Source organism: Brassica oleracea, chromosome C9, assembly GCF_000695525.1.
Source record: "Brassica oleracea var. oleracea cultivar TO1000 chromosome C9, BOL, whole genome shotgun sequence".
NCBI lineage: Eukaryota > Viridiplantae > Streptophyta > Magnoliopsida > Brassicales > Brassicaceae > Brassica > Brassica oleracea.
The window spans coordinates 23,570,450-23,586,889 of NC_027756.1; the positions used below are offsets into that span (position 1 = coordinate 23,570,450).

A 16,440-nucleotide genomic window follows, 5' to 3' on the forward strand; every position below is an offset into this window, starting at 1 on the left:
TTTCGGTATTGACAGGAAAAACAAAATTTTCCTTCAAGGCATAAACTGTATGCCCGAGATTTGATTTACAAGGAAGGCTCTGCGGGTGTGAAATTGAGGGAAACGCTGTTGACGCAATGGCGTTCATCAGTGGGAGTAGCAAAACCTTCCCCTTTGAAAACATGACCAAGGTGTCCACCGCATGCTGCACAATTGATCTCTATTCTTCTCCCATCAGGGTCTGCCTGGTAAATATATAATGCATAACAGAGTAATGTCAGCAAAACAAAAGAGTTTACATTCCTAGGTGATCAAATTCATGAAGTGTTTTGGGTTTTGAGAGTGTCTTACGGTTCGAGTTATGGCACCAGGGATTCCATCAAAGAATGCAGGCCAGCCACAACCTGCGTTAAACTTTGTGGTTGATTTGTAAAGAGGCGTTTTGCAACGTGCACAACCGTAGATCCCTTCTTTGTTGAAATCTATGTATTCCCCAGTTCCTGGGTATCTGAAAATCAACAAAAAAACAAACCACAATTGGATAAACAAAGAAAAAGGACATTTAACTTTTCTAGTAGTCTCGAGTTCACTTATTCAATATGATATTCAAATACCAGAAAGTCAGAAACTCCAAGACAACGCAGACATTTTCATGGTCATAGAGACATAACAGATCATAAGCAGACAATGCAAGCAAGTTCTAAAATTGACCTCTCAGCGTATGCATTATAGGTAAAAGAGATTCAGAGATCATTATATATTATCACAAGCTCTCATCTCAAGTTTTTAAAGTAGCAAAAGATGGTATCTTTGAAGAAGTTGTATAACCTTTGATGCAAGCTGCCAATTAAGCAGACAGTGCAACAGAGTTCTAAGAGTTGACCTCACGTAGTACACTTTGTAGGTAAAAGAGACTCATAGATCATCACAATCTGTTATCACAAGGTTTCATCTCCAGTTTAAAAGAAAGTATCATTATATAACCTCCAAACAATGCTTAATTACAATCAGTAAAATGAATCGAGTAGTCTCCTTTAAAGGTTCTAAATCTACAGCAGAAACTTCCTCTGAAAGGTACAAGCAGCTGTATAGTAACAGAGATACAATCTTCAAACACATATATATATACTCATCAGGAGTATAATCTTAAATCATTACTATACATCCTTGTATCCCAATGTGTTTGAAACTCGATTCAACCAGACTTGAAATGAGAAGAAAGAAAGAAAGGCTTACTCGGTGCCTTTCAGACGGAGAATCCTCAACTGCTCGGGAGAAAGAACCGCACGCCACTCCTCCTCTCCTTTCTGCATCGACCCCTCAGCCGCCATGTTCACCACGATACAAGCTTACGATTATAGGGCGAGGAGAATCGAGGAGGAGAAACGTCGTCCCTTTTATTTTTTTTTGTCATCTGTTAGATTATATTGATTTTACTTCAAGGTTCCCATACAAAAGATGCATCTGCTGCAACCATAACACAAACCTACCCAGGGGAGATACAACAACCCCCATTAGAAAGACTGCACCACAAGTCAGTCGCTATACCAAAGCCAAAAACTTCCCCAAAAAATAGTCAAGACCCTAAACAGGGAATGAAACTTCCTCATTCTCAAAGTAACTGAGAAGCCACATCGGCGGTCCTGATGCAACATATGACTGCCTCTGTCCTCCTTTAGTAACCCCTTTAGCAATGAGGAGAGGTCCTATGTTGTTTGCCCTTGCTTTCTTCACAAGTCGCCACCATTCTATTCCTGTCAATCTACTTATAATAAGTCTTGTCTCACCTTTGAAATTCGGGCAGGCTTTTGGTCTCAGGATCATTTGAGTAAGATCTTCATCATCAATCGCGAAGCACCCTGTCGTAGTGATGCGACACAATACTTTCCACTGACCAAACTAACACTTCCAGTTTCACATCATGGAGACTCGTGATCTCGCTAAAGGCTCTTCTACCATGGAGCACAACCTTACCCTTCTCATTTCTTAGTACCCAAGCTCCACCTCCCACACTGGTACTTTTCATCCAGTCTACCCCAATGTTGCACTTGACCAAACCTCTCGGAGGAGGGTTCCAGGTTTTTTGTTGCAGAGCAACCTCTCCACGTTATGCCGCTTCCGCTTGCTGCTTATTGGCTTGAGCGAGGTTCCACATCTCAGCTTCCGCAAAAGTTTTGTCAACCAGGTCCATTAGAAACTCTTGTTTCCCTTCAAATAGCAGTTTGTTTATATTCTTCCATAGGAACCAAGTTAACCATGGAACCGCATTGACCACCATACTTGGGACTGTTTTATTAGATCCCAGAGACAAGAGATAGTGAATGTTTGAGTAGTGAGAGATTGAATCAAAACCTCCTTCAGGACAAGGGACGTTCGCAAGAGCCCACACCTGACGCGCAATAGGACAAGTGAAGAGTATGTGATTGATTGACTCTCCCTGGAATCCGCATGCTTGACAGCAGGGATCCATCTTGATTCCTCTCTTAACCAACAACTCCCCAACAGAAATTGCATTGCTCAGCGCTCTCCATAGAAACATTTTTATCTTGGGAGGAGTTTTGAGTTTCCACGCTGCAGTCTTGAGATCATTTAAAGACGGTAGGGCCTCCGCTTCTCTTATATCTTCGCTTCTTGTCACTCTGGTTTTTAACCAATACCCAGACTTGACCGAGTAGCCACCATGCTTGTTATGCTCCCATACCTAGAAGTCTTCTTCTTTATAAACCGGTTTCATTGCCAAGATCCTAATCACATCCTCCTCAAAGAACAGATCATGTAGAGTATTGAGATTCCAACATCTATTTTCCTTGTCAATCAGCTTATCTACGCAGAGAAGGAGATCAAGAAAGATGTTTTTCATTAGAGGTCTCCTAATCACCTCCCCTTCAATCCATGCATCGACCCAAACCGAAACCGTTTTGCCGTTTCTAATCTTCTTTTTGATCCCCATTGTGAGCAGCTCCTTACCAAATTTTATGCTGCGCCATGCATACGAAGGTCTGGGGCCGTTTGTCGCAGATAAAAACTCCTTGTGAGGAAAATACCGGCTCTTGAATACTCTAGCAAACAGAGACCCTGGATCATTGAGTATGCGCCAAGCCTGTTTGGCTAGCAATGCTTGATTAAAACTCTGTAGATCCTTGAAGCCTAAACCTCTTTGCTCTTTTGCCAATGATAGATTCAACTAACTTAGCCAATGCATCTTCCTCTTGTGTTCTAAAGAATTCCACCCAAAATCCGCCATTGCCTTTGTCAGGTTTTCGCAGGATGTCTTCGTTAGTTTAAAGCATGACATGGCATAGATAAGCATAGCCATGGCCACAGCCTTAATTAAGATCTCTTTCCCTCCCAGAGATAACTGCTTAACAAACCACCCTGACAACCGGTCCTTAAGCTTGTCATAAATATATGCAAGCATTTCCGTCTTAGATCCGCTAAAGCATTTCGGGAGTCCTAAATAGGTTCCTGATCCCCCTTCCTTTTGAATACCGGTAACTCCGTTGATCATTGTTTTCACTTCTTCGGGTACCTTGGCGCCAAAAGTTATTGCCGATTTAGCAATGCTCACCTGTTGGCCAGTCGCCTTCTCATATACCAATAGTATCCTCATCAGCTATGTTGCTTGGTTCTCCTCTGCTCTACAAATTAGCAAGCTGTCATCGGCAAAGAGCATATGGTGCAGCATCAGACCTTCTTCTTCAAAGCATATACCTTGGATCTTGCCATTTCTTACCGCCATATTCAGCATGTGAATCAGCCCTTCAGTACGCAAAATGAATAGAAATGGAGACAACGGATCTCCTGCCTCAGCCCTCTTCCCTGTTGTATGCATCCAAAAGCTTGATTATTGATCAGCGTTGAGAAAGTTACCGTAGAAACACAGAACATAACTCTCTCTATCCAGACCTCCTCGAATCCCAGTGCTCGAAGCAATGCCTTCAGATAACCCCACTCTACTCGATCGTAGGCCTTTGACATATCAGATTTGATTGCCCTGAAATCTTTAGATATCTTATCATTCGTTCTCAGAGCGTGCACCATCTCATGGGCACTGAGAATGTTGTATGTGATGAGTCTTTCTTCAACAAAGGCAGATTGTGTGGGAGATACCAAATCAGCCAACAACGGTTTGAGCCTGCTAGTCATTATCTTTGAGATGATCTTGTATAGCACCGAGCACAAGCTAATAGGTCGAAGATCCGACGTTAGAACTGGATCAGTGATCTTAGGGAGAAGGCACAAGTGAGTATAGTTCCATTCCTTTGGAAAGACCCCTTGAATGAAAAAATTCTTCACTTCTTCTATCACTTGAGACCCCACCGTTCCCCAATATTTCTGAAAGAAGAGACCAGACATTCCGTCTGGACCTGGTGCGCTTGTTGGGTTGATGGAGAACACCACATCTCTGACTTCCTCATTGGTTACTTCTCTGATCAGAAGCTCATTCATTGTATCAGAGACTTTAGCAGTAAAGCCCTCAAACAACTGCTCATAGTTTCCATCACTCCCTGCTTTGAACAACTTGTTGAAGAAATCCGTTGCCACCTGAGCCTTAGCTGCCTCAGAAAACTGTAACTGCCCTTTCTCATCCATCAACTTGTCTATTCTCTTCCTGTTCCTGTTAGTTTTGACAGAAGCATGATAATACCTCGTGTTGAGATCCCCTTTGGTCGCCCATTTATCTTTGCTCCGCTGTCTCCAATATTTCTCCTCCTCTTCGTAGGCTTTGATCAACTCGGTTTTAAGATACTTCACCCTCACTACCGACGGGAAGCTCGATGATTGCTCTGCTTCTAATGCTATCTGGATCTGCATTAGCTTGTCCCTAGAGTTGAGGTTGAATTTCTTTTTCCATCTACTCAAAGACTTCCGACAGCTTTTGAGTTTGTCCGAAACAGTAGACCCAAAGAATTGATGGTTTGTCAACCAGGCCTTCTTGATCTCCTCTCTAACCCCCGGTTTGTTCAAGAATCTACCGTCGAACTTGAAGTTCCCTATGTACGTCTCAGTAGACGCAACCAGCTTAACCAAGACCGGTCTGTGATCCGACCCTCTCATATCTAGGAAGCTTTGATTCGACACTGGAAAGAGTCTGGCCCATTGCTTGTTTCCAAAACATCTATCCAATCTGCTCTGAATCCATTTTAAGCATCTCAACCCTCCCCACGTAAGATTATTCCCAGACGCTTGTAACTCAGCCATCTCACATACCAAAAGCATGTCATTGAAAGGTTGGAATGACTTGTCACTGCGCCTTGGACCCCCAATCTTTTCATCATTGTTTCTGATATCATTGAAGTCCCCAATCATACACCATGCCTTCTTGCGGTGAACCCCAATACGCGACAATCTTTCCCACAACCTTGGTATGTTCTTCTTAACAGGTTCTCCGTATATACAAGATACAAAAAAGGAGTCATTACCCATCTGTACACCGAAGTCCACCAAGTGCTTATCAACATACTTAAAAGAAATGTTTACAGACTTCTTCCAAAGTAAAGCCAATCCTCCACTGTATCCAACCGGATTCACAGTCATAATCCTATCACACCCTAACCACTCCTGAAGATCCACCAACTCATCTCTACCTTGCTTCGTCTCCATAAGAAATAAGATATCTGGGAAATGTTCTCGTCTCATCTCCCGTAGTTTCGGAATCACCAGGTCTTGTGCACGGCCCAAGCCCTGACAATTCCAACTCAAGATGGCCATTAAATATTGGACGGTCTCTCATTTGGGACCACCAATGGTTTCTTAAACCTTGCAGAGCTTTGAGATGGCTCGACATCATCACTTGCCTTCCTCTTAGTTTCCGAGATCACCCCTTCACCAATCTGCTTCCCTGGTTTAGATGAGACCTTAGCCACTCCTTTACCGTTGGCTTTCCTCGTGAAAGTACCTGGCCTTCTTCTTTTATAGGTCCTTTTCAGGGAGGTGCCGAAAGCATTTGTTTCATGGAAACCTATGCTATAACCCGTTGAACCTTCCTGAAGAGACCCAGTTTGTAAAGACTCTGCACTTCCTTCCATCATTGCTGGTTGACTAATGATTTTGCCTGATTGGAGAACTCTATTTCCGGCAGCGATAGCTCCCGCCATTAACTTTGTGCCCCTAGGAGCTATATCTTCTTTTGCGGAGAAGTCAAACACAATCCCCTTCCCCTTGTCAAGATCATCTATCACCAAAGGCAGAGGCTCTAGACTGAGAAAAGCCTTATGTCCTATCGGATCATCTTCCAGATCGCGTAGAGAATTCTTCACTCTTTCTTCCCTTGCCATTTTCTCTGGTCCATTAGTTGTTTTGAGATAGATGCGCATGCCTTCCAGTACTTCTTCAACAATTTTAGGTCTGCCCGTTAGGTGATCAGTTCCCAGAAGATTTGTAGGAACTAATCCAAACAGGGGATCAGCTACATCAAGGCTCGGCGTCACCTCTTTCCTCTTCCCCGACATCACCACTGCGCCTCCATCATTACCCTTAAACTTCATTGCATTAGCAATATGGCACATAGACTGCTCATGTGTTAACCTCTGACATGTATAACACCTTTTTTGAATTCTTTCGTAGTCATAGAGAATGTTGACTTCCTCGCCACCCAGTATTGTCACCTTCTTTGCTCTTCTTAGTGGCCTAGAGACATCAAACTTCACCTTGACTCTCAAATAATCCTTTGTTTGCGCTTTCTCTGGGTCAAATGGCACCTCCACCACCTCTCCCGCGAACTTCCCCAAGTCATGGATAGCTTCCGGCGTGTAGTGATTCACGGGGATGTTTTGCATTTGAACCCACACAAACAAATACTGTAGATAATCCACTGGTGGCTTTTCCACCCATCTTTCTAGAACAATCGACCACATATTGCTAGTATGAGGTCCTCTGTTGAGTACATCTAGCAGGTCCCTTTCATATTTGAATATGAACTGGAACCTATCTTTTGACAAGGCCACACCTTTGACCCTATCATACAGCTGCCATTTGCGCGGCATCTCCAATATCAGATCTGACATTTTTTGACACTGAGGATTCAGCAACCTCCCAATGAGACTCATGGAGTTCCTCTCTGTTGAGTAGTACTCCGGTCTGTCTGGTAGAACATATGGTTCATCATTTTCCTCCAGAGACATCTCCAGTAAAGCCTTATCCAGAGCTCCAGACATTTTCGAAATTGCAAACTTTGACCTTGAAATAACCTTCTTCGAACACTGCTTTACCACACTTTTCTTCGTCTTCGCACTCTCAGAAATCGTCTCTGAATTTGGCAAAGATAAGAAATTTTAGACTTTTCGATGAAGAACCCTAACTTGAACGACTCAGAATTGAGATACGGAGATATTTTTCGGAAAAGAACGGATACGATTCAAAGGGAAACAGTTCCCAGACAAAAGCCCGCACCTCGGGATTCTAAACGAGAGAGTTTTTTCAATATTTTTCGCTTTCTTAGAACATAGAAAAAAGAAAAAATTTGTGTACGTCGTCCCTTTTATAGTTCCGTGTTTTATATAATAAACGCACATCAAACGCTTACATCAGTATTAGGGGTGAAAACGTAAAATCCTATTTGCTTATCTATTTATTTACTTATAAACCCCTAATTTATATAATTAATTACATTGGCACCCCTAAGCTTCAAAACAAGTCATGAATCCCCCCTGGGGCTTTTGTCCGGAGCTGCGGGAGGTTTATAAGCAAAATCCTTCTTCTCCTTCTTCGTCTTCGTCTTCATCTTCAATCTGTCATTTGAAAGACGAGCATGGTGGTCTCAAAAGCTAACAAACTAAGCTCAGTCTTCATTTCCCGAATCAAAAACTCCGCCCAATCTTCAATTCCATCCGCAGCCACCGTCAAGAACGGAGACATCCCCGGAACTTCTCAAGCCGTCAAAGACCTCATCAGGTCCAAAATCTCTTCCTCTGGAACCGGTAAAGGTTACGTTTTTCCTAATCCATACCCATCTTAATCTCCAACCCTTGTCTAATCTTCCAACATCTTTTCTTTTGTGTAGAAGCGCCATTATCCGACCAAATCTCGAGTTTATTACATGGTACGTGTTACCTCTTTTGTCTTTTTTTCATCACTCTTTTGGATCAACGAGCTTAAAATTCAATTCACATTTTCAGTAAGCTCTTTGGAGAAGACGGAGGATAACATATTGAAGATACCAAGTTTCAACGCAAAGATCCCTATCGACATCTCCTTAAGATCCAAAGAGCTCTCTCGCGAAAGGAAAGAGAGACGCGTTTACAAGAAGAACGCTCTCTCACGCCGTTTCGCAAAGATATTCAGAGACTCTGCTCATAAGCTAGGCACCGATGCCACCTTCGGCGCTTTCGACAGGGTGGCCAAAGAGATGAGTGTGACTGAGTACAATGCCATGGTTGGAGTCTACTTTGAGCTCGCTGAGAAGAGCCATGATTTGGAGTATGCTCTTGACCACATCGGCAAGGCTTTTGAGATTTTGAAAACCATGAGGGACCGTGGTTTCCAGATTGAAGAGAGTGTTTACGGTCCTGTTCTTGAGTACTTGATTGATATGGATATGGTTGATGAGTTTCGTAGTTTTAGAGATGTTATTAGCGAGACGAGTCCTGGTTTGGTTGAGAGGCTTGGATACTATGAAATGCTTCTTTGGATCCAGCTTGGGGACGGAGAGAAAGTTGAGGAGCTTTGTGGCGCTATTGATGGTAATGGACACTGTTTAACATTACTACAAGGTAAGAAAACAGACGCTTGTGTTTTGTTTTTGCTCTCTTTCTCCGAAAGTTTTAACTTTATTTTGATCTTTGAAAACCAGAAAATTATTTGCTTGCACTGTGTAAGAAAGAGCAAAAGGACCATCTTCAGAGGCTCTTTGAGATCATAGACATAACAAAAGTTCGTTCGTTGGACCTATTGGAAAATATATTTGGATACCTTGGCAAGTTTTCATTGGACTCTCTTGCGAAGAAGTTCCTATGGGAACTAAGAGAAAATGGTAAGGGAGCGTGTGTTTATGTCTCTAGCAAATCATTGTGTAATATGTTTTTCAGTAACATTTGCAGATGAAGGAGTGAAGAACGTTTCAGATCTCATCTCTATCTATTCTACATGCACCCCAAATCTGACGGTAAAGGGGACTTATCATGCATATTACTGGGAGATCAGTGTTTTAAAGCCTTTGTTTAGTTAACCAATGCCATCTAATTTTCTACAATTAAAGGTTGAGGATACCATCTTGAAGTTCAATAAGATGCATGAAGAACTCGATGTTATGCCTTCTTCTACATCGTATGAAAAGCTTGTTAAGTATAGCTGTGATTCGAATGAGGTATACTTTATGCTTACCGCCTTTTTTTTTTTCTGGTACTCTCCCTAATGGTTATTCCTTCCGTGCCATAGGTGGTCACTGCGCTTGATGTAGTTGAAAAAATGGGTGAAGCAGGTGTGACAATAACCGCAGATATTCTACATTCATTGCTGCATGCCATTGATGAAGTTCTTGAGTTTAACTTGGTACGCACTCTCATTTGGCTTGAATCTATATACGGCAAGCTGCTAAGAGAGAATAGGTTAGCTAAAACGGCGGTTCATTGATTGCTATTGAGACTTTAGAGATCACCATAATCATCTTCCTCATACTTTAACTATATCAGGTGCGAAGAATCCATTCAATTATGTGCACAAAGAGTGTGAAACCAAGTAGTGAGAACTTCCGGAGCATGATACGTCTGTGCACTAGAATCAGAGATGTAACTTTCTTTCTACTTATTTCATCGTTGAGTATATCCTCAAACCTTATATTACAAATGTGGAGATGGTTGTGTTGTCTCTTAGAGTTTCTGCTTTGTTTATCTCTAAACGTAAGTTTTGATCTAAATCTGATGGTGTTATGTGCAGTTTGAAGGTGCGTATAATATGCTTGGGAATTTGAAGAACTTCAATCTGGAACCAAACTCTAGCATGTTCAATTGTATATTAGCTGGATATTTCCGTGAGGTAAACATTCTGACCTGTTTTGTGAGCTCCTAATGTCTCTTAAAACGTTCTCAGCTTATGTTTTCTGTATGCTTTTGAAGAAAAATGTGTGCAGCGCGTTAATGGTCGTAAAGCAAATGAAAGAAGCTGGCGTTAAACCTGATTCCATAACTTATGGCTATCTAATAAACAACTGTAATCGGGAAGACACTATTACTAAGGTAAGTTTCAGATCTCTCGTCTTATGGATTTGTGTAAACGCCATTACTAAGCTTTATTCTCTTTATCTCTATGCTGTGAATGAGATTTTTATATATATGTGTGGTTTATTAGTACTACAATGAGATGAAGCAAGCAGGAGTTCAAGCTACTAAGCGAATATACATGTCCCTAATAGATGCATATGCAGCATCTGGCCAGTTTGAAAACGCAAAACAGGTAAACACACAAGTACTCATTGTGTCTGTAAAATCTTGAACGCAGAGTTTCTTTTAGCAATTAGAGTAAGAGCTCAAATTTTATTATACCTTAGGTGCTCTTGGACCCGGATGTTCCGGCTAGATACCAGAATGAGCTGAAAAGTGAGCTTATATCAGCTCTTGCATCACATGGAAAAAGGGCAGATGCATTGATTCTATATGAAGAAATGAAGGAAACCAAATGTCAAGTAGACCCAAAATCGATTATATCTCTTATTGTAAGTATTACACTTTCATATATTTAATATCATATATTGACTGATTGATATTCAGTGCTATGATCATCATCTCTGTAGGAATACTGTGATTCAAATGGAGATTTGAATACGTTGGTTCAACTGGCTGATGACCTGCAAGATGATCATAGTTGGATAGATGGTTTCTTCAGAATGATCTTGTTCGCTGTCCGCAATAGAAAGTCGAGGTACAGTATAATTAGTTACTACTGTTTACAACATTGCTAAATGTCTGATTCTTGATTTGTTTTCTCTTTGTGTTTGTTATAGCAATGTTCTTGATTTGCTGAAGCGGAACGAGGTTAGATTGTCCAAGAAAGATATCCATGTGGAGTATCATTTCGACGAGGTTTGATTCTGTTTCTTTCCTTGGGTGTCTGGAAAATGTGTTCATGTAGTCATCTAAGATAACGTGGAGATGTCTCTAGCTATGTGCAACGTTCACATTCCATGTTCTTGAATAATGTTCAAGCTTGAGACTGTAGCTAGTAGCTACCTTCTCTTTTACTGTACTTTGTCTTCAGTGGTTTTCTGTTTTGGATCAGGTATTTTGGGCAATCGCAGAGACAGAGCCAACCGAGGTGAAGCTGGGGATGGATTTGTTAAGATACATAAAGGAGGAGCTTGGGTTTGTTCCTTCAAGAAAATGTCTGGATTTTCTCTTACATGCTTGTGTTAATGCCAAGGACATGAAAAACGGTTTACTGGTGTGGAAAGAGTACCAATCTGCAGCACTTCCTTGCAACGTCCTTAGCTTTCTTAGGCAAGCCACAAACTTAGCAAAGTATTTAAATGAATGCAGTTGATTAGATCCTTTGTTCATTGGTTATGGTTTATGGGTTTGGCAGGATGTATCAGGTTCTACTGGCTGCAGGGGATTTGGAAGGTGCCAAGACATTGGTAACAAAAATTTCAAAAGATGACAAAGATGTACAACATGTCATTGAAGAAAGCCAGATTGTATATTCTCAGACACCAGAAAAGAAGAAACCGAAAAAGAAAAGGATTGTCTTCCCAACAAAATAGGAAAGTAGTATTGGCTTGTTTCCACACACTTTGGTGTGATTTTGTACAGAAGAGGGACTCATACTCCATTCTAAAGCACAGACAAGATTGGTAGGCTCTGCACAAGTCTTGACAGTTGAAAAGAAAACGGAGTAATATTATAGTTATTTGTTTTGTTGTTGTTAGCTAAGGAACATTCTTGTGATTGCTTCTGGAACAATTTTTTGATGAACCAAATCACAACTTCTTTTACTTCTGAATCTAAAACATGATTGTTGCTGAACAAAATCATAGTTTCTGAATCAGTTTGACACAAAAAGGTTTAATCCTTTCACTCGGGTTTCTTCATGTTCAGGCAATTGTCTGCTGCTTGTCCAAATAGCTCTTGAACTTGCTTCAATTCCTTCTCTGTCAAGAAACAAGGTTACAACATTTTTAGACCAACTCAATGTTAAAAAGCATTTGCAAGAAAACGGAAAACCAAAACAGTAATCACTAGAGAAAAGTCAATGCAATGGTTAGAAAGCATAGGCATTGAACATGGATCTGCTGCTCCATTTAAAAGTTGTCCAGGAAAAGTTTTACCTGCAGCCTCTAATTGCTTTTGGAGTTCTTGGCCAATAAGATCGTTCTCCACCTGAAAAAAAAAAACACAGTAGAGAAGGAAACAGGCAAAGCCGTTAGTCTAATATAAATAAAATACATGATTCAAGGAAACAAGACAAGTAAGTTGGTTATAACCTGGAGCTCAGCGATTCTTTTGAGCTGAGCTTCTTCACCTCCTTCTGATAAGGGAAGTGCCGCAACCAAAGCATCAAACTTCACCAAAACAAAGTACCGAGTAAAGGAGAGAAATCAGATCATTATCAAATGACTTAAAAATTCACATAATTTCAGAAATGAATGAGCTATATAATAGCAAAGGCCATCTTAACTTTGCTGTGCGTTTCTATATATACAAGCTATAGAGTTTGAGCAATGGAGAAGGTGAGAGAGAGAAAAAACTAACCTGTTTAGCAGCCTTGACTAAATCGGCACTGAGCTGCTTAGGTTGCTCGGGAAAAGCGGTGGTAGTAGGATCATCAGCAGCAGCAGCAGCAGCAGCAGCAGCAGCGGGTGGTGGTTCAGGGTAATTAGGAGAAAGCTGGACGGGAGGCGCATCTCTTTGCAGTGTCCCAAAAGCATTGAAAGTGATTGCAGCTATCGAATTCACTTGTTCTTGCAACTGTGATATTATATCCATCTTCTTCTAAAACCTTAAGCATGAACAAGTATTAACATATATATATATATATATATATATATATATATATATATATATACACACACACACTGTGATAGGAATATCCTTTATCACATGAATCAACAAAAAACAACTTCGAATCAGTATCTAAGAGTCTATAACACAGGTGAATCGAAGAATCTAACAACAAAGCAACATCAAGTAACGAAAGGTAAGATCACGAACAAGAAACAAAAGTCGAATTAGAGAGAGCGAGAAACAATACCTAGTTCTATCGCTAGGGAAGATTAAGCAGATGCTAAACTTAGCTGAACGACGAAGATGAACGAGGAGGACGAAAGAAAGTTAGAAGGAGAGCCTTATTAGGCCACGAAGCCCATGTACATGACCCGATAGATGGGTATTTAATTGATCCTAATCTAGATCCGACCCGGATTATAAACAGATAAACCCCCAGAGGTAAAACCCCTTATTATCTCCTTCTTACTCCGCCATTAGCAAAATCTTTCTTCTTCGTCTGGTGTATATGAGAAGCAACAAAATCTCACTCGTAGGACGATTGTAACCTTCCGAATCAATTAGACTGTTCCCAGTGCAGAGAACGGTCTCACTTGCGGTGTAACAGGAAAATAGGGCCCTGTCTAGAAGCTCTGTCTAGAAGCTCCAAGATAGGAGAATCAAGGTCTAGAAGGTGATCACTAAGGATCACCTCGAAGATCTGAGATTCAGTGATGGTGATGATGATAAACGATGATGGTGGTGATAGATAAGAAGACTTATGAGTAAGTTGTAATATTGATTAATGAATCCCAAATGTATAAACGCTTACATTTGTTTAACCAAAATAGCTAAATCGAAATTGATAAATGACATTACTAAACCATAGTGACCAAACCGGATCGATAAAGGATATTCCTATCGCAATATTTCCTCCTTAATATTCCTATCGCAATATTTTAACATACATCTACGATATGGTACTCAATTATGGAATTATCCATCAAGATTCTCAACAAACTAATACAGTACAATCTTAATATCTAGTTGAATTTTCCAATGAATACATCAAGACAGAGCATAAACAAGTTAAACTAGTTGAGTTTCATCTAATCTAATTTTTTTTTTATCAAACATCTAGTCTAATTTAGGCTTCTATTTTTATCTAGAAGTTACTTTTAAATTTTGGATCCTTTCAAATTTGTTACTAAACTACATATATTTTGGACTCTTACAAATTTGTTACAGTAATATTATTACACGCTACATAGATAATACAACCCGATTACTTAAACTAAATCAGAATCTAATATATTAAAACCAGGGCCGGCTCACGAGGGGGACAGGCGGTGCGACCGCCCATGGTCCAAGTCCGTGTCCCCCGTATAATAATAATTAAGGGGGCACTTTTTTTATAAATCTATATTTTTTATATAAAAAATTATAAATATAATAAATAAAATTGGAAAGGGTCCAAAATTATTTGATATGTATATAGTTTTATTTTCATGACAAAATATATAAAATTTTACTGATTAAATTTTAATAATATTTTAAACATTATATGTATATAAATTTTAGATGATAAAAATATATTTTGTAGTCCTAGGATCCCCGACAGTGTTGAGCCGGCCCTGATTAAAACCATCTTAAATTAAACAAAAACTAAACCGACAGGTTATCTGTTATTATAAAAAAAATCCAATAAAACTAAATCGACAGGTTATCATGTTAGTATAGATGATCGTCTTTCCTTCTCTTCAGATCACTACCTGCAACATAAAAATCTGATTATGAACACAAAATTATCTGCATATAAGTGTACTCTAATTTCAGTCAAATGCAAAACCAACCTAAAGAGGTGGTAAAAATACTATTTAACCTTTATGACCAAACAAAAAAAACAGAAATGTATTTTACACTTATGTCATTCGTAAGTCTACACGTAATAGAAAGAAATCTACACATATGTATACCTCTTAAGAGGTCTACTGTGTAGACTTATTCAGTAGTCTACATCATAATTTGATCTAATAATTTAATTTTAAAAATGTATAAAATAATTGTTGTGATATTTTTAATTAATCATCAATATAATGGTTAATATGAAATAAATAAATTAGAATTTTATATAATTGAAAAATTTAGAAGAATATATATTGATTTGGTAACTATGTGTTAGACAATGTTCATGGTTTAGTAACAAAAGGTTCTTACATGTTCTCATTAGATTTCTAAGGGTTAGATTTTAGATTAAGATTTTTTTTTGTTTTCTTACTTAAATTTATATATTAATGATTAGTAGTTTATATTTTGTATATTTGGATATTTGAAAAAATAATTAAGATTTTTTTGATTATCAAACAAACGTTTAGAGTTTGTGATTTGTGGTTTAGAGTTTAGTAGACTTACAATAAAGTCTACTTCACTGTAGACGGTTTTTTCAGTCTATTTCAGTCTATTGACCGTGAATGTGACTTCTTATGCAAACTAATTCACATGTTTGATTCACATAAAGTCTCTGTCTGTCGATGATTAAATCTAGAGTTTATGCTAATTGAACATGTTAAGGATTACTTTAAGAGAATCAAAGAGAATGGGTTCATCGATGTTAGGAACAAAAAAGTAAATTCTTTTCATCTTTTTAATTTTGTGATTGTTGCAGCCAAAGAACATGGAGTATGGCATGGGTTTAACTCCTTGTCCTTTTTGTGTTGTAGGAAAGTTTGAATATAGAGTAACTGAAGAGAGTCAAAAGGATCGTCACAACCAATACTCATGAAGCATGTCTCCCAATTCATGAAAACTGCAGGTAAACTCTGTAATCATCTTACTCTATAAGGATTTGTCTCTTTGGTTTCAGTATGATGGCTGAACTAATGGTTCTCTCAAAAATTTCCGGGGTGTTAACAGCTCATGGGTCAAATAGAATCGTGTATGTAACAGATGATCATGTTGATATCAGTACAAGTAACCGAGACACTGGGAGATCAGCAGTAGAGTTGTCTTTATATCGTCTTCTAAACAGTAGAGTGTTTTTTTTAATCCAACAGTTCCGTCATTCTCATCGGACTCGTTAGATTTCATATGATATCCAATCAGGTGCTCTAGCTCCTCTCTTTTTTTGCCGAACGCGTAAGAGCCATCTTCGTCTGTGTCTCCGTCAACAACGTTGCAGAAATGGAGATCGGAGATGGGGCAACAAATTTACTTGAAGAAGCTTTTCCATAGAACCAAAGCTGTCAAACTCAAATTCATAAACATAGAGCGGTGGTTTTAAAAGAGCCTACTGATTATATATTTGTCTTTAGGTGTTTCATGTTTGGTGATTTAATTAATATGAATGGAGGTATATGAGTCAGATGTTTGAGTCAAAATTCGTTGAAATTTGAGACGGATGTCGTTTCTCGGTGCAAAAATTAACATTTCAGCTTGTCATCAAGTGCTCGTCAATCTTATCTTTCTCACTGGTTTTCTGATTTCTAGAGATAAATTAACATTTCAGTTTGGGATCTGATTCATTATGCTTCACTTTAGTGGGTCTTTAATT

General features: G+C 39.3%; 4 protein-coding genes across 5 annotated transcripts; 1 reads left to right on the plus strand and 3 right to left on the minus strand.

Moving 5' to 3' along the window:
- On the minus strand, positions 1 to 1,333 carry LOC106313669 (peptide methionine sulfoxide reductase B3). Its single transcript, XM_013751548.1, has 3 exons — positions 1,216 to 1,333; positions 331 to 487; positions 1 to 224 (listed from the first exon to the last, which is right to left on the minus strand). The coding sequence occupies exons 1-3, from the start codon at positions 1,308 to 1,310 to the stop codon at positions 66 to 68; spliced, it is 411 nt and encodes a 136-aa protein (XP_013607002.1). The 5' UTR covers positions 1,311 to 1,333; the 3' UTR covers positions 1 to 65.
- A 4,357-nt stretch (positions 1,334 to 5,690) lies between these two features.
- LOC106314605 lies at positions 5,691 to 7,136 on the minus strand. Its single transcript, XM_013752452.1, has one exon. It carries the CDS (start codon positions 7,134 to 7,136, stop codon positions 5,691 to 5,693), a length of 1,446 nt encoding a protein of 481 aa, XP_013607906.1.
- Positions 7,137 to 7,648: 512 nt separating this feature from the next.
- Positions 7,649 to 11,727, plus strand: LOC106319468 (pentatricopeptide repeat-containing protein At4g04790, mitochondrial). 2 transcript variants are annotated; one of them, XM_013757799.1, is made up of 16 exons: positions 7,649 to 7,898; positions 7,982 to 8,020; positions 8,097 to 8,690; positions 8,771 to 8,950; positions 9,006 to 9,082; positions 9,176 to 9,283; positions 9,355 to 9,468; positions 9,609 to 9,704; positions 9,853 to 9,951; positions 10,032 to 10,151; positions 10,264 to 10,368; positions 10,463 to 10,627; positions 10,706 to 10,833; positions 10,916 to 10,994; positions 11,191 to 11,408; positions 11,494 to 11,727. In XM_013757799.1, the coding sequence occupies exons 1-16, from the start codon at positions 7,730 to 7,732 to the stop codon at positions 11,669 to 11,671; spliced, it is 2,469 nt and encodes an 822-aa protein (XP_013613253.1). In that variant the 5' UTR covers positions 7,649 to 7,729; the 3' UTR covers positions 11,672 to 11,727. The 2 variants fall into 2 exon arrangements, with proteins under 2 accessions (XP_013613253.1, XP_013613254.1); XM_013757800.1 differs by having other exon boundaries at positions 9,018 to 9,082.
- A 59-nt stretch (positions 11,728 to 11,786) lies between these two features.
- On the minus strand, positions 11,787 to 13,669 carry LOC106319470 (mediator of RNA polymerase II transcription subunit 21). The gene is made up of 5 exons (XM_013757802.1): positions 13,159 to 13,669; positions 12,660 to 12,906; positions 12,392 to 12,469; positions 12,236 to 12,287; positions 11,787 to 12,058 (listed from the first exon to the last, which is right to left on the minus strand). Exons 2-5 carry the CDS (start codon positions 12,891 to 12,893, stop codon positions 11,982 to 11,984), a joined length of 441 nt encoding a protein of 146 aa, XP_013613256.1. The 5' UTR covers positions 12,894 to 12,906; positions 13,159 to 13,669; the 3' UTR covers positions 11,787 to 11,981.
- Positions 13,670 to 16,440: the final 2,771 nt, after the last annotated feature.

Coding starts and splice junctions, on each gene's coding strand:
- LOC106319470 (XM_013757802.1), bottom strand. CDS start 12,893: ATGGATATAATATCACAGTTGCAAGAACAAGTGAATTCGATAGCTGCA. Junction 12,288..12,391: donor AAAGAATCGCTGAGCTCCAG/GTTATAACCAAC, acceptor TTTTTTTTTCAG/GTGGAGAACGATCTTATTGG. Junction 12,059..12,235: donor AAAGCAATTAGAGGCTGCAG/GTAAAACTTTTC, acceptor GTTTCTTGACAG/AGAAGGAATTGAAGCAAGTT.
- LOC106319468 (XM_013757799.1), top strand. CDS start 7,730: ATGGTGGTCTCAAAAGCTAACAAACTAAGCTCAGTCTTCATTTCCCGA. Junction 8,691..8,770: donor CTGTTTAACATTACTACAAG/GTAAGAAAACAG, acceptor TTTGAAAACCAG/AAAATTATTTGCTTGCACTG. Junction 9,083..9,175: donor CATGCACCCCAAATCTGACG/GTAAAGGGGACT, acceptor CTACAATTAAAG/GTTGAGGATACCATCTTGAA.
- LOC106313669 (XM_013751548.1), bottom strand. CDS start 1,310: ATGGCGGCTGAGGGGTCGATGCAGAAAGGAGAGGAGGAGTGGCGTGCG. Junction 488..1,215: donor CTCCGTCTGAAAGGCACCGA/GTAAGCCTTTCT, acceptor GTTGATTTTCAG/ATACCCAGGAACTGGGGAAT. Junction 225..330: donor CTGGTGCCATAACTCGAACC/GTAAGACACTCT, acceptor TATATTTACCAG/GCAGACCCTGATGGGAGAAG.
- LOC106314605 (XM_013752452.1), bottom strand. CDS start 7,136: ATGTCTGGAGCTCTGGATAAGGCTTTACTGGAGATGTCTCTGGAGGAA.